This window comes from Arachis ipaensis, chromosome B05 (assembly GCF_000816755.2).
Source record: "Arachis ipaensis cultivar K30076 chromosome B05, Araip1.1, whole genome shotgun sequence".
Lineage (NCBI taxonomy): Eukaryota > Viridiplantae > Streptophyta > Magnoliopsida > Fabales > Fabaceae > Arachis > Arachis ipaensis.
In genome coordinates, this window is record NC_029789.2 from 411202 (window position 1) to 431741 (window position 20540).

Consider the following 20540-nt stretch of genomic DNA (forward strand, 5'->3'; position numbering starts at 1 on the left):
AAAGAACTTGAATGACTACATTTTCTCTATTCATGTTTTTTGCGTGAATTGTTATGATGATTTTATCCAGTTCCCCATACATAATGACACTGACTAGAGAAATTAGGCAAAACTTGCACTTTATTTGAGCATATTCTAAGTCAATACCTATAGCTCTAAAACTTTAGGAAATGCTCCCAACTATCCTAGATATGCTTTTGCAACAATGCATGCTAATTTAATCTCTGAAATTAGAATCTAAAACAATGTAAAACAAACTGCAGATGTGGAGGAAAAGGTGACACATGTTCTGAAGATCTTAGATGAAGAGGGAGACTCCTTTGCAAAGAGAGCAGAAATGTACTACAAGAGGCGACCGGAGCTCATAAGCTTTGTGGAGGAAACATATAAAGCTTACCGAGCTTTAGCCGAACGATATGATCACATATCAATAGAGTTGCAGAAAGCCAACAACCAACTTGCAGTTGCCTGTCCGGATAGAGTCCCGTACATGGATGACGATGAAGATGACGGATCACCACGGCCACCAAAAAAAATGCCAGAAGGGTCAAAACAAAATATTCCAAAGCCTCCCCCTAAAGATTTAAAATCTATTGTAACAACAGCAGCAGCCACAAAGAAACTTCACTCCAGGAAGCCAGCCAGCAAAGATACTAATAATACGGCTGCTCCTAAATCCGGATTGAGTCGAAAGGAGGCAATTGAAGAGGTCGACAAACTCCAGAAACAGATTCTGGCGCTACAAACTGTGAAAGAGTTTGTGAAGAGCTCTTACGATCATTCCATTGCAAGGTACTGGGAAACTGAGGCGCAGATCAATGAGTTGCAAGAGAGGGTTTCTATGTTGCAGGATGAGCTTGGAGAAGGTGTAGTTATTGAAGATAGTGAAGCCCGCCGTTTGATGGCAGAAGCCGCTCTTAAATCATGCCAAGAGGCATTGACACAGTTGGAAGCGAAACAGGAAGAATCACATGATGAAACAAGAATGACATCAAACAGGATAAATGACATCAAGGCCAAGTTGAGCTCTCTCATGGAGGAGTTCCATTATACGCAGAGCGATTCCAAGGAACCAAGGGCCAAAAGAGAGATGAAAAAAGCATCAGAAACAAAGGACTTGGAAGAAGAAGAAGAGGCCATTTTGAAACAGAAGAGAGAAGAGTTGCAGTCATTAAAGAATAACATCAAAGAGCAATTTCACTCAGACTCAAATTCATCTCTCAGCGTGGCAGAAATGGCAGAGAAGATTGATGAGCTTGTGAATAAAGTGATCAGCTTGGAAACTGCAGTTTCATCCCAAACTGCTCTAGTGACGAGGTTGAGATCCGAGACCGATGAGCTCCAAGAGCATATTCGAACTCTGGAAGGTGATAAGGAAAGTCTGATCAATGACAAAAATAGATTGAATGACCAACTGAGAGAAATGGAAGAAAAGATGCATCAAGTACAGGATTTAAACAAAATTGTTGAAGATGAGAATAGCAGTATACAAACCCAGTTCACTGAAGCACGGTCCAATCTTGAACATATCTCAGAGAAAGTACAAAATGAGATGCATTTTGAAGAGGTTAAGGCCACGGATTCACCACAGCTAGAAAATAATGCATCTGGCAAACCTGAGTCAAAGTATGATGTAAATTCAGACTTGGATCTCAAGCTTGGCACTGTAGAAGGTGACTCAACATCAGACAAGAAGCTTGAGGTTGTTGATTCGACGGAAAACGTTGTTCGTGCGGATAATAAACTTGAGGCTACTGGTTCAACGGAAAACGATGTTGTGTCAGGAAATGAGGTTAAGTTCACCAGTTCTGTAGAAACTGAATATGTAATCCCAACTGAAAATAAATTTCCTGAAGAGTTCAAAGAGCAGGAGAGGATACTGATTCCTGTCATAAATGGTGATGAGAGAGTAACAGTTCAGAGTACTAACAATGAAAATCAGATCAGCCAACAAGCAAGTAACAAGGCCGATAGTTCTTTACCAAATCTTGGTACACAAGACACTGATCCTAAGGAAGTTTCATCGGAGACGGAGTATGCTTCCAAAGCTGAGGCCTCGGACAAGGCAATGACAAAAGATGATGAACCCGATTGGCAGGGAATGTTTCTGAGTGGATTACAAGACAGAGAAAAAATTCTGCTGACTGAATATACTAATACTCTCCGTAATTACAAAGATTTGAAGAAGAGACTTGCAGACATAGAGATGAAAGTTCATGAGGATGACTTGGATCAGCTGAAAAAACTGCAGGCTGCTAATGCCTTGAAGGATGAAGAGATTAGACTCCTACGTCAAAAACTAAGTCTCTTGGACAGAAGTTTAGAAGGAACCGAGGATTTGACAGGATCAACAGTATTGGAACGCAGCATTGAGGAGCTTCTAGAAACTCGTCTTCAATATACATCAGCCATTGAAGAGAAGTTCCGGGCAAGAATTGATGAACTTCTGGATGAGAATTTAAAATGCTGGCGGGAATTTGGTGCTTCGTTTGAGGATGTACAGAGGTTTGAGACCACTATCAAAGATTTGATGACTGAGGTATCAAAAATTGAGGCTAAAGGAAAAGCTTTAGAGGGTACTAGTAGCACAAAATATTCTTTAAAATCAGATGCACGGCCAATTTACCAGCACCTTACAGAGACCCAAACACTATTAACAGCATGGTTGGAAAGAAGTGTCTTGCAAAATGAAGAATTGGAGAGAAGGTTTTCATGTTTGTGTAACATCCAAGAAGATATAACATCAGCATTGAACACCAGTGCTGAAGATGATGATTTCAGGTTCACAAGCTATCAAGCTGCCAAGTTCCAAGGTGAGGTGTTGACCTTGAAACAGGAGCACACCAAGTTTTCTGCTGTACTTCGCACACATATAGATGTTGTGACATCCCTCCACCGTGAAGTTGAGAAGGCTCTTGTGAGGTTGAATGACCAATTTGGCCTCTCTGCTTCAAGGAGAGGGACAAGATCAGAGACTAGGAACAAGGTTCCTCTCAGGTCATTTATCTTTGGAAACAAACCAAAGAAGCAATCAATCTTTGCCATCATGAGCATACAACATGGATTGCATAAGAAGCGTGCCTCGAAGGAGAAGGAGAAGGAGAAGGAGAAGGAGAGGGAGGAGAAGAAAGAGAAGGAAAAGGAGAAGGAGGAGAAGGAGAAGGAGAAGGAAAAAGAAAACAGCAGTGTGTAAAATGTTTAGTTTCATACTCATCTGTTTGGAGAATACTTCGTATTTATTTCATTAGAAGGGGGAGATAATAAGATATTCATATTTCAATTTCGACTTGTCTATAAGTTCACATGACTAAAGGTTACCTTTCTGTTATATATATAGTGATGGGAAGCTTTGGAGCAACGGTTAAGTTGTCTCCGTGTCACCTCAAGGTCATGGATTCAGGCTGTGGAAAGTGGAAATAGCCACTGATATAATTATCAGGTTAGGCTGGTACATTACACCCTTCGGATTCAGCCCTTCCCCAGACCTTGCGTTAACGCGGGATGCTTGCGCACTAAGCTTCCCCTTGTATATATATTGTGCTTTGTCTTGCCATATGAAGATGGAATTCCATATACGATTGCTTCTTTTCATTATTATATTTAAACAACAAGAATGGACTATAATAACTATTTTGTAGTGAGAATCACATGAGAATAGATCCTCTCACTTGACAGGATCAAGTTAGTCTTTCACTATACAATTTATTGTATTGTATCCATCTCTTGTCCGAGTTAAAACCTGAAACTTGCATGTCACAATTGACCTTGTCAAATGAAGTAAATTGAGAAGATCTATTTCCAAATGCATATAAGCATTCTTACCCTCAGAAGAGGACATGAAATTTCCAAAGATGCTAGCAACCAAATCTTATATTGAATAAATACTATTTTAACATTGATAACTGGCAATTACATAATCCATAAAGCCAGTAATCATCCATGGTGGGTTATATGAGTTCGAACAAAAACACTCATGCCAGGATTTTTTGCAAGTAAATACAAGATGTACAGAGCAGATTCAACTAATCTCTTCTAAGGTATAATTAAATTGGAAAATACCCACATCAAGTTCAAATTCTGGTAGAATAATACACGCTAATTTATGCTCCTCCTAGTTTGCATGGATTTGCAATCTAAAAATAACTACAGTATTCCTAATTTCCCATGCACCTCTGCCCATGTACAAATTATGATATAGCTAGGTAAGGTAACTCAGCATAGATGTATAGTTTCTTGTTTTTCTCTCATGCAAGTAATATCATTGCTCACTACTAACTATGCATTCCCATGGGTCCCTCTATCTACCAAGCATGTGCAAAAAACATGTTATGGGAAACATTGGAGAGTCCAAAAACTTGAAAAACCTGGACAAACTTCATTTGCCCTTCTTGTTGGCATCTTGCGGGAACTGCACCCCCATGAGCCCGAGCAAATTGGAAGCAGGACCAGGAAGCCCTTGTTGAGAAGAAAAGGAATCAAGAAAGCTCTTTACTAAATTCACATCCACATCTACAGGCGAGAAATCTTCGTCCATATCTTCTGTGGCAGCTGATGTTCCCTGAAAGTGAATTCCAGAAACGTAAAATGCAGAATCATCAGTCACTCAACTCAATTCAACTGCACTCATCATATGCAGAAGTTTGGTGAAGATACAAAAACTAAACAATCATGCAAGCGCCCACATCTCTGCCCCTCTTCTTATTCCATATTAATCACATAGAAAAAGAAGAAATGAGGAAGGCAACTAAAAAAAGAAAATAACGGAGGGACAAGGGTGGGAAAAAGAGAACGTATTTACATTTAAGAAATTAGTATAACATAATCAATGGCCAAATTGGAACATTTTAACATTCTTATGCAACGCAGCTAGTTACTGTATTTCTTTCCTAACAATTGACTTGTTAGTTGGTTTATATGTTGCAAACGAAGTACCTCATCCTTCTTTGGAATTTGTTCCTTAGCACGAACAAAACTTCTATGAAGGGTGGTTGACTTCAATTGTTCATTCAAAACATCAGAATACGAACGCATGAAAGCATCCATGTCATCCTTATTATCTTCACCAGATTCATCCATATCGCTCTCGTCAGAATCATCTACATAATCGACAACAAAAATATAAGACCGCAGAAGAGGTAGTAAGAGGGAAGACAAAATTGACTGAGCAAGTGGTCATCTATTTCATTGACTTCTCTAGTTCTTCAATACTATGCATAAAAAAAAACCTAGGAGCCAGTTTTTTTAGGATGGAGAATTTCATGTTGCTCATAGTATCACATACTTCAAAGGAAAAACTTACAAATATAGCTTAACAAAAATTGGAAGAGATTTTAAAATTGTGAACTTATATATATATATTTCCCTAAAGAAATGAAAATAGAAAGTGATTAAGCACCTTTTAAGGAAAACTAGATTAAGAGCAAAATACAAACCAACAAATCTTGTACAGAATAATACCCTAATAAAAATAAAGGCAAGAAAAACAAAGATCAACATCAAGAAATTGGGCTGAAGTAGGCTCTAAGTAAAATTTTAAAATCCACAGAAAATCCTTCTTTACTAGAATAGTTGATGTCTACAAATAGTTATAGACATGAAGTCTTACCAAAGTCCAGGTCGGAAGAGGAGCCTTCTTCGACATTACTGTTGGCAGTTTCACCTGGACACCTCATTATTGATTCCATGTCTTTAATAAATTGGTCTACATCAAGGTCCACTTCTCTATTTCTGTACAAGGCAGGTGCCCGAGATAAGGAAGGAGATATCGTCATAATCAAGTAATGTAGGGGGGTAAAAATTTAACACAGATGTCATAAATTAAGCATCACCTAAATGTGTATTCACCAGGGAAGATGTCAGTCATAAAAAATCCTTTCCTTTTTTTTTTTCATTTAAAAAGTTACCAATTACCTTACCATAAGCCAATGCTAATTGTATAAATAGACAGCGTAAACAACTAAATAAGTACTTAAGTAGAACTTGTTAAATAGCCCAATGATCACAAGTGTTGTTTAAATTGTGGAAAATAAAGTTTGGATAGGCCAAGAATGGAATTTTGACAATTTATGACGGTTAAATCAGCCCACAATCATTATATCACCCTTTGGAAAAGCCTGTTTTTAAAAGCTTACATTTTGATGATTATAAAATTAGGCTCAAAAAAGGTTAGCCTGGATGCCAAAAGCTGTAATGATAAGCTCAATTAAATAAACACAAATACATCACCACACCACATTTTCTTTTTTCCTTTTTGGATACAATGTTTAAATACATATTTAGGTAAAACAATTATTCAGAAAAATAGGTGAACCTAAATACACTGAAAATAAGCTCTTCCAAGCAAGACCATACTTCAGCGGGAATATCAGTCTTAATACCTGTATAGAGAATTGACCCTATGTCAACAGCCTAACATCTTGGAAAATAAATCATTTCATGACCCAAATTCTTTCCTTGTAAAGATGCTTATATAATAGGTGTCCTAAGCATGCATATCAGATATGTTAAATGAGTAAGTCAGTATATTAGTTAACCTGTCATCAGGAGCTTCAGCACCCTTATAACTTGATAATGTATTGACAAATGCCTTCATGGATTTTGCTATATTGCTGGGATCAAACTCATCAGTTCTTTCCAGAAGGGCAGAGTCCAACTCTTCCTCTCCATTGTCAAGCCAGGAATCATCATCAGATGGAGGAACGTCATGACCCTTAAAATCATCCACTGAATGCGGTAAAGCAAGAACTTCATCTATGCGCCTAACTGGAGCACTCATCAACTCACTGCAACAAATTTTCACCTCAGCAATGGCACAATAAAGAACTCCAACATATCAATGTCCAATCCTCCAATTCCAATGACCCAATCAAATAAAAGTAAAGATGGAAAAAAAAACAACAACAAAGCTTTCACATATTAGGTGGTTAAATGTTTCAAATAAACCAAGTTTGTAAACAAGACTATTGAAACCTAAGTCCCTTTACTTGTTTCTTCAATAGTTTTTCCTGTACTTTCACGTATCTATAATGAATAAACTATTCCTCACATCGTCCACTCTTCTCATTGGAGACTGGAGAGTCTTCACATCTGATCTTCTAATATAACCAAACCAACCTATAACACGAAAACTCAATTTTAATGTAAATATAGCTTTGTTGCAAACTCTAACTGGGTATCTACCTACATTACAGAGCACAATGTTAAATTAGTCCCCGCAAGTTTCTCGAAACATTACCTTTCTCTAGAGTGCAGAGAAGTGTTCATGTAATACTCCTCAGCACTCTGCAACAACCTCTGGTACTCACTGGAACCCGGAAGCAATCCTTGGAAGTAGCCTACCTCCTCCAAGCTCTTCCTAAACGCCTCCCATGTCCTCCCCTTCCCTTCCACCCCATCACGCTTGCTTTGCTGATACATCATCTCAAACCCACACGCTATCTTCATTCCAAGCTCTGCCTCGAAAAACGCCTCCCTCTCGCCTGGCGGCGGCGCAGCCGGGTACACCTTGGGCGCCCTGAACGTCTGCCTCACCAATTGGGCGTACATCGCCCTCGACATCCTCACCGAGACAGTAACCAACTCCTCCTCCTTCCCTCTCGGCAAGAACCTCTCCATCCTCGCCGCGAATTTCATCGAGTCGACATCCCTATCGTAGAACCCCTCCACAGCCAGCGAAATCAAGCAAGGCTCGTGCTTCAGAACCTGCGCAACGGACACAGGAACCCTAACCCTAACAGTATGCATGTTCTTCATAGCCTTCTCAGGGTAACCAGATATCCGATTCTTCACCGCGAGCTGAATTGGCTCTGAAGCAAGCGATTCGTTGGGAGAATTGATAAGGAATTTGAGTGAATCGATGAGTGAGGGGTTTGGGATGCGGGTTTTGGGGACAATATGGAGATTACCATTACGGAGGAAGAGACGGTTGAGGGCAGTTTCGGGATTTAGCCATCGGGGGAGGTGGAATGCGGCTTCGATGAGGAGGAACTCGCCGTCGGAGTCCCAGAGGCGGATTGAGAGATTGGGAAAGCGAAGGGAGGTGTGGAAGAGGAGGAAGACGACGAGTTGAGAATGAGGGAGTCAAGGTAGATGGAATAGAAAACGGTGTCGTGCGGCGGGTGGTGTTTTTGGTTGAAGATGGATGAAGGAGGTGACTCAGTTGATGGTTCCATTCTTGTCTTGTGTTGAGCTTAAGCTTTCACTTTCAGTGCTGATTCTACTCTATTCTATTCTATTCTATTCTATTGCTAATTTCTTCAGTTTTCTCGTTCTCGAGGGAAACCGTAAACCGTTCTACTGTTCAAACTTTAAACCATCTTTCAAGTGTTGGGCTAAAAGCCTTGCTTTGCCTTTTTATATTGTTTTGGGCCGCATTCCTTTTTTGTATACTGGGCCATATTCTTTTTTTGTATACTAGGCCGCATTCTTTATTCGTACGTTTCATTATGTAAATTTGGGTTAATTCAACCCAATTGATCCAGAATTACTAATGTGGTTTTTGAGATTGCTCTATTAACGTTTCTAGGATGGATTTTTAGACCCCATACTAGTTTTCTTTTGTTTTTATTTTATATTCTCTACCGTGTTTTTCCGGCTAAATTTTTTAGTTATGGAAGTTTAAAATGTGTTATGGTTAATTATGGAAAAATAGTGTGTTTTTTATAGATATGGAGATCAAATTTTTTTTTAATTGAAATTCACAAATTGGAGGCAGTTTTGTCATGGTCCAATTTGGGGTAATAGAAAAATTTGAGCCTCATATTTGTGTAGCCTAAATATTTTTTTTAACTGATAAGCAAATCGGTGGGTCATTTTTGTGGAAAAAAATTATAAACCACAAATCTGACCGTATCAACAAAAAAAAAATTAAACACCACAAATCTAATCCTTAGATTTGTGATATCCATACAAATAAAAATGCACCAACTTTTCACCTTATTAAAAAACACCATCATCAACTTCCATATTAAAAATACAAAGCGTGTTTTTCAATCCTACGAGCGAAAGATCCGTCACCGTTTTATATAAAAGTTTGTCGTTGGCAAATAAGTTATTGTATGTAGGAGTGTTCATGGATCGGATCCAATCCGTATATCCGCGGTGTTTATCCGAATTCGATCCGAAAATTAAAGATATGGATCCGATCCGCAAGACTATCTCCGATCCGCACATTAATAGGATCGGATTGCAGATTTTGTGTAAGTATTCGCATATCAGTAAAAATAAAAAAATAAATAAGTAAATATTCTTTTTATGTTTTATTTCAACTAATAATTATCATATATGTTGTATTATTTTAATTTATTATTTAAGAAAAGTATGTGTAATATTATTTTAAGAGTAAATATATTTAAAAGAATAGAAAAAATAAATTTTATTGATATTTTTCTAATAAAAATAAACTTTTAAAAAAAATTTTGTATTTTGCGGATATATCCAATATCCGATCCAATTCGATCTGCAAATGTGCGGATCAGATATAAGCTTAAAAACTACAGATCTTTGATCGGATTGAAATTTTGGCCATATCCGATCCGCATTCACCCATAATTGTATGTATAAAATAAAATTTACCATAATTGTATGTATAAAATAAAATTTAAATCTCCAATTCTTATTTAAACGAATTAATAAACTAACTACTAGACCAACCTAAATTGATTACTACCATATTAGTTCTTTGACCCCTTCCATGCTGGACACAAGTAAACGACATCATTTGGTTTTTCATCCCATGCATGAAAACAAATGCGGTATTATTGTGTTATATTTGGATATAAAAGAGTTTGCATACACAAGCTTTTGTTATAATAGAGATAGAGATATTAGTATATATAACGTGGATATATAACAATGTGGAAGATGTTTAGTGCCTATAGAAATACTTTTCATGATATAAATATCCTCTAGTTTAAAGAGAGACCAAGATAAATCTCCTCTAATTTTTCTTTTGTTGAATTAAGATGTATATTATCTTTCAAAATAGAATTTAGAATATATGAATTACCAATGGCAATAGTAAAGTTTAGTCACTGTTAAGCACCCTTATGAGTTATGACTTCATTGTTTATATAATCCAAATGCATTTTTAATCAATTTCTGATCTTGTAAGCACAATTCTTTAGTTTATTTAAAAAAAAGAAGTTTTTTTTTTTTATGGGGGTGTACTATATTTTAGGTCAGCTCATGAAACTTGTTACTAGAGCTAACAGTTGTCCACTTCACTTCAGTTCAGATCATATATACGTTTGGTTTATCACTTTGGAAGAGTTTTAAGTGTACCGAAAACACCGATGTTCTAGTTGTTTTAACCGTTAATTTGAATTATAAAAAATATATATAATATATATTAATTAAAATAAACGGTTAAAATAACTAGAACACCGGTGTTTCCGATACACTTGAAATTTTTCCTATCAACTTTATTGTTAGCAGTGTCGGTGAAGATGGTACCCTTGAATTTGTACTCTATTTTCTTTCATTTATAATTTGTATTTGTAATATATGATGTTTCGTGTCTATCCAAGCAAAATTGCATTAAAGTAAAATAATGTAATGTATGTAAAAATTAACAAGGGATTTTTTTTTTGGGTTCTGCTTAATGTATTTTGTTGTTCTGTTTGATATGTCTTCAACTTTTCATTCACAAATTCTTCCCAGTTATAATATTGTAAGTTGATTGATGATTTTCACATCCCACGTCGATGCTTAGTATGTAAGTTAATATACACTTTACACAGTAGCAATACTTTATTTTGTACCTCTTTTAATTAATTTGGTGGATCACTTTATTAAGACAATCTTATCTCTTAAACCAAAAAAGTCTCTAAATTTAATTATTTCTGTCTAAGAATAAGCCAAGCAAAATCTTTAGCATGAATTTAAATGTGACACAATGTCTTGACTTTTCATTACAAAGTTTGCAATGAAAAAAATTAGTAAATTTGAACAAGAACAATGGAAGCAGTGGCCCTCCATTTGAAGATAGTTTTCTTCTTCCATCAAGAACGGCCATAGAAGAGGGACTAATTGGTAATTTCACCACTCAAATCACTCTCCCTCCTACCTTCAACAGTCACTATCAATTGCCAACAAAACCACATTGCTTTTCCACACTCTCACTGTTAACTCTGTTGCTTCCATTGTCTCTTTCTCTATCTCTTTGTCCTTGCTTCTTGTAAAAATCTAATCTTTCTTCTTCTTGCTATATTGGGCCGAGCTTTGTTCAGCTCCTCACTGCCATTTCTGAATGGACACTGGGTTTAACGCAGAACCAGTGGAAAGGGGTGAAGCTCTGAGGAAGAGATATGGTGGTGGTGGTGGAGGAGGAGGAGCAGCACCTCCCGCTGCAGGCAGAGTGGACCCATTTGTGCCAAGGAGTGAGCACAGTCCAAGAGAGTTGAGATCATGGGCAAAGAGAACAGGTTTTGTTTCTGATTACTCGAATGAAGTAGGGTCCACCAGTGCAAGTGAAAAGTTTGAACCTTTGGAGAGGAACAACCTTCACCAGGGGTCTTCTCCTAAGATAGAGATAGATCCAATACTTGGGAGGTTGAGAAACAACAGAGGGAATGAGATCCAACCAGCTTCACATGGAAGAGCCACTACTACTAGGACTGAGAATGTTAATGGTAATAGTAATGGTGATGGTAATGGGGTAGCATTAGGGATTGGAAGGAGGGGAAACGAGAATGAACCTGTTTTAGCTATGGCTCCTGATGGTGAGAGGAAGGTTGGTTTGAGAGGGAATGGTAATGCTAATGCCAATGGGATGGTGAATAGGGATGGCAATGGTCATGGAACTTCTGTGGTTGCACCTGTGCCGGAGCAGAAGGAGGAGGAGGACGTGGAGGGTGATGTAGCACAAGGAGATTTCAAGGTGAATCTTTATCCTGAAGGGGAGGAGCCTGTTGATGGTGGAGGGTGGCCCGGACCGGAAGAATTGAAGTGCAGGCTCACAGAAAATCCTGGTTTTGGTTGGTCTTGTGTTTATCCTTTTTATTTATATCAGTTGTAAATTATGTTTCTTATGTGCTTTGATTGGTTCATGTTAGTGTGTCAATTTTTTAGCTAAATGCCTAATTTGTTTTAACTAATTACTGTCTCACTATGAGCTGAATGCATATACCATTTTGCTGTATTTAAATCTTTGCATCCTTAATTGCAGTATATCTATTCTATTATGGCCTGCAACACTATCTATCATTGGCTGGCTCACTTGTATTAATCCCTATAGTTATGGTACCTGCCATGGGTGGAACAGATGTAAGTATATGCCATGATTTACTTAGGATACAAATTACGCTATAGCAAAATTGATAGCTTATCTTATTGTATTGATTCATTTTTATATTGATGTATGATAACAGAAGGATACTGCTACTGTAATTTCGACAATGCTGTTTCTTTCTGGAATAACGACCATACTGCATTCATACTTTGGTACTCGTCTGCCTTTGGTTCAAGGAAGTTCATTTGTGTACTTAGCACCGGCTTTGGTTATTGCTAATGCTCAAGAATATCGGAATCTTACAGAGCATGTAAGTTCATTGGCAGACAGAAAATGTTACTTCATTGTTTTTCAAGCTACTGCCTGCATTTTGAAATGCAATGAAGTTTAAAAACTAGTGCGTACTTGAATTACCAGCCTAAATTTCTCATTTCTCGTTTTCCGTTTATTCTTTTTATCTATGGTTGCTGTCAAATTTTTGGCTTCTATTTTGGACATATTCTCTGTTTGCATGTTAAAACCTGCTTATTTAATTGCAGAAATTTAAGCACATAATGAGGGAACTCCAAGGAGCTATAATAATTGGTTCGATGTTCCAGTCTCTCCTGGGATTTAGTGGTTTAATGTCTCTTCTACTCAGGTAACAAGAAGTTGCATGTAATATCTTGTGTTCACATATCTTCTTTCTTGGGATCAAATAGATAGAAATTTGTATATTTTGTTTCTCTGCTCTGTGACCTTGCTAAATATTTCATTGACATGCATGCATTAACAAAAGTACAAAACATAAACTTACATTGGTCGATGAAGTCACCATAAAAGCAATCTTTTATCAAATGTAAGCTAACCTCAATTTCTTGCAGGTTAATCAACCCAATAGTTGTTGCCCCAACTGTTGCTGCCGTAGGCTTAGCTTTCTTCAGCTATGGTTTTCCACAAGCTGGCACTTGTATAGAAATTAGCATTCCACTCATAGCAATGGTTCTGATATTCACTCTGGTGAGTCATGTACCATGCATATAAAAAGCAATCATTCTTAAAGTTACACGGAGACAACACAACCATTATTCTAAGGCTTCCCTTCATGCAATTTTGGACTTATTTTAAGTAATTTTAATTGTGTCCAGAAACTGATATTATTTCTTTATGTCTTATTTGAAGTATCTGCGTGGAATATCTATCTTTGGGCGCCACTTGTTTCGAATTTATGCTGTAAGTATTTTTATCTAACTTTTATTTTATTCTGTTTAACCAAGTTGTTGACTGTGGCAATCATTTTCTTTCATGTATGCTCACTCTACTTAGTTTATAAGCCCCTCTAATGAGTCTAGATAGTAGTCATTTTGAGACAATGGAGCATGAATATATACAAGAATTTTGTTGTTATGCTACTTCGGATATAAACACATGAAATAATGCTAAAATTAGTGATCTGGTGGTTACTTTGTATCTCAGATCCTTTCTAACCTTTAACAGTCTTACAACCATTGTGATGGAGAAAAAGAATATTACTCAACAACTCAAGCATAAATTACTTTGGTCAATATTGGTAGAGTCAATTTCTTTTGAAAGATAATCTTGAAGATTCTGATTACTCGATATTTGTTATTTATCTATGATTATATATGTAATTAAGCATAGAATATAGCTAAGTTAAAGAGGAAAAGAGGTCTAGGAGTAGAGAAATAACAAGAGTTTGTGTAGTTTTCAAATTTTATTTAATAGTTCAGAGTGCTTTTTTCCTTTTGTGAACATAATTTTAGTTTTTAATGTTTGCAGGTTCCTCTTAGTGCAATAATAATATGGATATATGCATCCTTTTTAACAGCTGGAGGAGCATACAATTATAAAGGATGTGATCCCAACATACCAAGTTCCAATATTCTGTTGGATGCTTGTAGAAAGCATGCATATACGATGAAGCATTGCAGGACCGATGTCTCCAATGCATTGTCAACCGCAGCATGGGTCAGAATTCCTTACCCTTTACAATGGGGTGTCCCTATTTTCAGTTTTAGGACTTGCATAATCATGATCATAGTGTCACTCGTCGCTTCTGTGGATTCGGTAAGGATATTGTTTTAAGGATCAATTGTGAACAGGTGATGAAACATTGAAACTACAATTTTAACTTTGTAAATCTTTATTCATTTTGCAGGTTGGAACATATCGTACTACGTCTCTGCAAGTTAATTTAAGGTCTCCAACACCAGGAGTCGTGAGCCGAGGAATTGCATTGGAGGGTTTCTGTAGTATATTGGCTGGTATTTGGGGTTCAGGTACTGGATCAACAACTTTGACAGAAAATATGCACACAATTGATATAACAAAGGTGGGGAATCGAAGAGTAGTCGAACTTGGAGCAGCTTTCTTGATCCTGTTTTCATTTATGGGTAAGAAACAAAGTTGGTGACAAATCCATAATGTCAAAATTCTTAACACTTGATTATAAACAAGTCATTCTCTTATATTTTTTGCTGCATGTCTGACGTGAATCTTATGATGTCGCAGTTTAAATTTTGGTGCACTTGAACTAGTTCTCATAATATGGCTGCTAAACATCATACCTGAAATACCCCTTTCATTCTATATTGATAAGTCATTTTGATTTTTCTGGTACACTTATAAATAAATTTATCTGGTTAGAAAATTGCAACGAGATGAATGTACCAAAAATGTTAAAATGACACATCAATATGAAATAAAAGGGTATGTCTCAAAGTATGTAGTGGCAGAACCTGGAACATCGATGCTTGTTTATTTCTAAAGACGGATACATGCATACTTGTATTGGATCAAAGTTTGATTCCAGCCATATTAACCGAAAATTTAGATACCTTACCACCTGAATCGAAGTTTCGGATACTTTCTATATACAGGTTGATTATTGTCATTGCATTGACCGAATTAAGTGCTTCCTTTCATTTCTTTGTAGGAAAAGTTGGTGCCCTTCTTGCTTCCATTCCACTGGCCTTGGCTGCTTCTATACTGTGTTTCATGTGGGCTCTTACTGTGGCATTAGGCCTGTCGACATTGCAGTATTGTCAATCAACAAGCTTCAGGAACACAGCAATAGTTGGTGTCTCATTGTTCCTTGGCATGTCCATTCCATCTTATTTTCAACAATACCAACCTGAATCTATCTTGATCCTTCCCAGTTATTTGGTTCCCTACGCAGCTGCATCGAATGGACCGTTCCATTCAGGCTTTAAACAAGTAAGTAGTCACTCACTTGGGCTGCATTGAAGGAAAGCACAATATATTTAGTGTCGGTTTAGTTTTTGTTATCACTTTTTCAGTATTTTTTGTTTTCAGTCTTTTGCGAAAGAAAAAATATGACTCTTTTCGTCACAAAGTTCTAAAGCAAAAAACTGAAAATGAAAGAGGAAATAAGAACAGAATCAAACAGGCTTGCATAGATTGTAATTGTTAAATGGTTTTATTAATAGGAACATGTCATTTTCTTTCAGCTTGATTTTGCAATCAATGCACTTATGTCCATGAACATGGTGGTTACCATGTTGGTAGCATTCATACTGGACAACACTGTACCGGGCAGCCAACAAGAACGAGGGGTGTACGTGTGGTCGCGAGCCGAAGACTTCACAGCTGATCCCTCACTGCCATCCGAGTATTCGCTGCCTAAGAAATTTGCATGGTGTTGCTGCGGATTAAAGTGTTTGGGAGTCTAATTCTTGGTAACATTTCTTTCAGAAAAATGGTCAGTATGTCTATTAAGTTTTGTTCTCTTATACTGTTATACATGGATATGTAATATAGCTTGAAACATTATAGTTATTGTTGTAAAATGGCATAGCTGGACTTAGGCATTCATAATCTTTTATTACAAATATTTCTTTTATTTTTGTAGTTTGATATTTAGACTTATGGGAAGAAAAATGTAGTGATTTACATTGACCTTCTATATATATAAGGTTAGATAATACTATATACATTATACAGGAACATTTCATTTGTAAAAATATATATTAATTTTCTCCATGAACATTATTGGATTAACCGTAAAGAATTTGGTATTGTTGCTAATTTAAAACTGCAGATGATGTATTATTCTTGGTATGCCAATCTTCAATTAAGGAGCGAAGGCTGTGATTAGGGGTGAGGAATGTGTGTTTAAGCCTTAAGTTTGTCATTGGTGACGTGTCATGTCCCGTTTGCAACCAGTGTTGTATTGCTTCAAGCTCGTATGAAAAGCCATCTGCCGCCACGTGTGGATTCTTCATTACATCCTGAAGTATAGGGCAAAGATAAACACTCGGTACAGCACTTGACCAATCTCTATCTGCACCACTTCCACTTCTCATTACCCTTCGCCCTTCTCTTGCTGCTATCTCATCACCCTTTCTTCTAATCTCTCTCAGCTCCTCCATCACCATTCCAATACTCAACTCTGCCCTCGACATGCACCTCATCCCTAGGCCCGCAATCTCTCTAGCTAGATCCAACGGCCATGCTCCGGCCGTCTCATCGAGAACCCCAACAAATGCTTCTCTATCCGTGTCTACTATCATCGCCTCCTCAATAAGCCCGGCCCAATTTCTTCCTGTTAGAAGATGTAGCAAAAACACCCCCAAGGCCCGGATATCTGATTCAACGTTACACTCCTCGTCGTGGCACTCATCAAGCCCAAAGCCCGTGATCTTGGCTACATAGTTCCGGTCTAGGAGGACGTTGGATGGGGTCAAGTGACAATGGATAGCGGGCCTTGGTTTAACTGAATTTAGAAAGCTTAGGCCCGAGCAAACTTCTGTAGCTATTCGTATTCTATCATGCCACTTTAAAGCCCGGTTTCTTCTCCTAGAAAATAGTATGTCTCGTAAGCTTCCGTTGTGCATGTATTCCAATACTACGCATTTGGGCTCGGAGCAAAAGCCCACCATAGCAATCAGATGAGGCTGCCTAATATCACCAAGAATTCTCACCTAAAAAAAATGCAGAAGAAATTACGCTTTTTAATTTTATTACGGAGAAGATAATGGTGTAGGACAGTAATATGGAGAAGCAGAGTATTTTACAGATGTGCAGGGAATTATAAATCGGACGATACGAGCGTTTCGTTTTATTACAAAAAAAAAAATTTATACAATACGGACGGTTTGATTTGCTTCTTCCAAAATTCAAAATTTTCTCTTTGTAAATCGGACCATCCGATTTGACCATGATATTTTCTTTCCAAAACAATTCGTATGGTCCAATTTGTTAAAATACAAATTAAAAAAGATTGCTCCCAGATCTTAGTCTAGCACTACTATACCCCCTAACACAGCACATCACATGCATTCCTCCAATAACAAAAAAAATGAGCCGAAAAATTACTAAAATTAGCTATTAAAGTGAGATACATATTAAAATATAAATATATATTAAAAATAAAATAAATTATACGTATATTTATAGTTGATACATACCTTAGATTGGAAATCTTGGAGGGACAAAGAAGAAGCAAGCATCTTGATGGCAACGGTGGAATGAGGCATGCGTCCTTTATACACATGGCTCCAATCCCCACCGGACTTGAACCTCAACCTGTCGGAAAAGTTGTCCGTGGCCAGGCGGAGCTCCTCCTCGGAGTACTCCCTGAAAGCGCACGCAGCCGCCTCCTCTTGGCTCATGAGCCTTGCCGCCATTCCAATTGCGTCCTTCTGTTTGCAGAACTCGATCCTTCTGTTGAGCACGTCCCTCTGTCTCCTCAGCTCCTCTATCTCCCTCACCATCTCCGCTCTCTCCGCAATCGCTTTCTCCAGCTGCCTCTCCGCACGTGACTTGGCCATCTTGGACACGTGCACCCTCTTTGAGAGCTCGGAATGGAGCTCTGATAGTGACTTTAGCCTCCTCTTCCTCTCTTCTACGTCTACTCGAATCTCCTGCGTTTGTTCTTTTTCTTCCTCTACTTCCTTCTTAATTTCTTCCCTTGCGCTCACTTCTTCCTTTATTCTTGATTCAACTTCTTCAGCCTAATCATATATGTATAATTCTTTTCTTTTAATATTCACTTAAAATGTACAAAATATTATTTACTGATTTTAGTGGATAAATAGCATTTTTTAAAATAAATAAATAAAAAAAAGATAAATAGGTCCTGACCTTTTGTCCTGCAGATATTTTTGTTTTTGACCATTAAAAAATACTACTTTTAAATCTCTAACCTTCACAAAACTTGGACAGATCAGTCCTTCCGTCCAAATGTTTCCGTCAAGAACTGATCCGTCCAAATGCTTCCGTCAGGAACTGATCCGTCAAAATTTTGTGAAAGTTAGGGATTTAAAAATATTTTAAATATCCGCAGAATAAAAAATGAGGACCTATTTGTCCTTTTCTCTGAATAAATATGCCATGATATTGCTTTTGAATATTAGCATTACCCTACTATTGCATAAACATATTGCCCATTCTGCTTTTGTGCGCCTCTCTATTTGATCCTTGGCTTCTTTCCTCTTCATTTGGATGGTCATTTGAGCTTCATTCAATTTATTTTGTAGGATCTCAATTTTTTCTGTAGCACTCTGAGTGGGTAGCAAAGTTATTAGGCCAATATTTTTGCATTAAAAAAATACAATGCAAAAAAATAAAAAAGGGGGAGGCAATATTTTCCATAAACAAATGGGCCGGGCCATGTGAAACAAGTAAAGCAGGAAGAGAACAAAAGCATATACAACATTCAAACCTAAAAATAAAAAAAGAGTATATGACTGCGCCATAAAGTCTCAAATGTTTATTATTAAAGAGCTTTTTGGGTCCCAAAGGATGCATGAAAAGCGAAGCAAGGTTGTATTATGAATTTAAGATATAAGATTGAGATTTGAAAATTAGACTACAGTTGACATTTCATGTAACCCAAACATTACTTTACAGTTTTAAAATAACAAAGGGAAATGTTCCCATCAATATTTAATATATAAAATAATAATTAGATTCAAACTGAAAGATTTTTAGTAAGAAAAATGAGAGTAGTTTTTAATTTATGGATAAATCCTTCACTTAATTTATACATAAACACATCAACAAATATTTCTACCTTCACCAAATATAAAGATAAAAAAATACTGAACAGTGAAAAAAAGAAGACCAATAATCCAACAACTCCACAATAAGAAACAAGGCAAAACACAACAAATCAGATAAAATATTTAGCAATTGATGATCAATTAAGGACCACATATTTTTTCAAAGAAAAAGATAAAAATGTCAAATTGATTGATTACCGTATTAGAAGAAGAATTGTTCTGTTCAATAATGACACCTGTCTCAATTGGACCAATCTGTGATGAACCATCATTTTCTTGCACACAGCTTCTCTCATCCAAATTGGAGTATGACATCAACAATTCTTGATAGTAATTATCAATTTCTCGAAGATAAAATTCCCATTGATTCTGGGTAACTGCTGATGACTCAAGATTTTTTGAAGTTGATGCGTTTGATTTGTTATTATTATTATTATTATTATCGTTGAACATTATTTTCTCAAGCCAATCTTTGAAGGTTACCTTGTCCTTTAACCTTGCAACCGTGACACCATTTTCATCCTCCATGATTTTCTCTTCATTTTTTGCTCTTAGGAACACTTGTTCTCCACCACAAACTATGAACAATTCACAGAATGATGGTTTGTGCTGGTGAACATAGAACAATCCACTTATGGCACTTCTTGATTTCCTAAACCACAAAGAAAATTCAAAATGAAACAAAATATTAACAACAAATCTAATGGATTTAATTTTATCTAACTTGTATTAAATTTGACCGAAACACTAATAAAAAATATTGGCATAATAATAATATTAAATTTTTATTTTATTTTTATTTATTATTTTATCTTTTTTTTTTATAAAAAATTGCATTCCATTCAATTAAAAATAGGTTTAATTACTCTATTGATCCCTATAATTTCGTAAAATTTTTAATTAGATTCCTATACTTTTTTTATTTTTAATTGGGTCCCTGTACTATTTTTTTTTTCAATTAGGTCCCTCTTAGATCTTAGTAGTAATTGGTTTAATTTTATAGAGACCTAACTAAAAAAAAGGAATTGGTATAGGGACCTAAATAAAAGGAAAAAAAGTGTAGGGACCCAATTAAAAAAAATTTTGGTGTAAGGACTCAATTAAAAGGAAAAAAAAGTATAGGGACTTAATTGAAAATTTTGCAAAACTATAGAAACCAACAGAGTAATTAAACCTAAAAAATAAGCATAATAAATTTTGTTTCTAAAAGAAAAAGATAAAATAATAAATAAAAATAAAATAATAATTTAATAAATAATAATAATAATAAATAAATTAATAAATTA

At 36.4% G+C, this 20540-nt stretch overlaps 4 protein-coding genes across 11 annotated transcripts in view; 2 read left to right on the forward strand and 2 right to left on the reverse strand.

Annotated features, from left to right (window-relative positions):
* LOC107639901 (protein NETWORKED 2D) overlaps positions 1–3365 on the forward strand; it is a 5161-nt gene extending 1796 nt beyond the window's left edge. The window contains exons 2-3 of the mRNA XM_016343460.2: positions 264–2997; positions 3338–3365. Coding sequence (XP_016198946.2) covers positions 264–2997; positions 3338–3365 — 2762 coding nt within the window. The remainder of the gene's footprint in view (positions 1–263; positions 2998–3337) is intronic.
* Positions 1207–8057, reverse strand: LOC107639902 (protein ecdysoneless homolog). Of its 5 annotated transcripts, none has more exons than XM_021122717.1 (6): positions 7235–8057; positions 6534–6782; positions 5606–5727; positions 4933–5096; positions 4365–4558; positions 1207–1360 (listed from the first exon to the last, which is right to left on the reverse strand). In XM_021122717.1, exons 1-5 carry the CDS (start codon positions 7750–7752, stop codon positions 4376–4378), a joined length of 1236 nt encoding a protein of 411 aa, XP_020978376.1. In that variant the 5' UTR covers positions 7753–8057; the 3' UTR covers positions 1207–1360; positions 4365–4375. The 5 variants fall into 5 exon arrangements, with proteins under 5 accessions (XP_020978376.1, XP_020978377.1, XP_020978375.1 ...); XM_021122718.1 differs by having other exon boundaries at positions 1207–1381; XM_021122716.1 differs by lacking the exon at positions 1207–1360 and adding an exon at positions 1703–1886.
* On the forward strand, positions 10892–16095 carry LOC107642279 (nucleobase-ascorbate transporter 11). Of its 2 annotated transcripts, none has more exons than XM_016345583.2 (10): positions 10892–11975; positions 12167–12264; positions 12369–12539; positions 12769–12869; positions 13093–13228; positions 13391–13441; positions 14009–14197; positions 14388–14622; positions 15165–15445; positions 15700–16095. In XM_016345583.2, exons 1-10 carry the CDS (start codon positions 11249–11251, stop codon positions 15919–15921), a joined length of 2211 nt encoding a protein of 736 aa, XP_016201069.1. In that variant the 5' UTR covers positions 10892–11248; the 3' UTR covers positions 15922–16095. The 2 variants fall into 2 exon arrangements, with proteins under 2 accessions (XP_016201069.1, XP_016201067.1); XM_016345581.2 differs by having other exon boundaries at positions 10895–11975; positions 14009–14296.
* Positions 16053–20540, reverse strand: part of LOC107642278 (putative U-box domain-containing protein 50) — a 5542-nt gene continuing 1054 nt past the window's right edge. Inside the window, exons 4-7 of one of the 3 annotated variants that reach the window (XM_016345580.2) lie at positions 19453–19906; positions 18613–18753; positions 17659–18204; positions 16053–17172 (exon numbers count right to left, since the gene is read on the reverse strand). In XM_016345580.2, coding sequence (XP_016201066.1) covers positions 16273–17172; positions 17659–18204; positions 18613–18753; positions 19453–19906 — 2041 coding nt within the window. In that variant the 3' untranslated portion in view covers positions 16053–16272. The remainder of the gene's footprint in view (positions 17173–17658; positions 18205–18612; positions 18754–19452; positions 19907–20540) is intronic. The other 2 variants (XM_021122723.1, XM_021122724.1) reach the window with 2 other exon arrangements.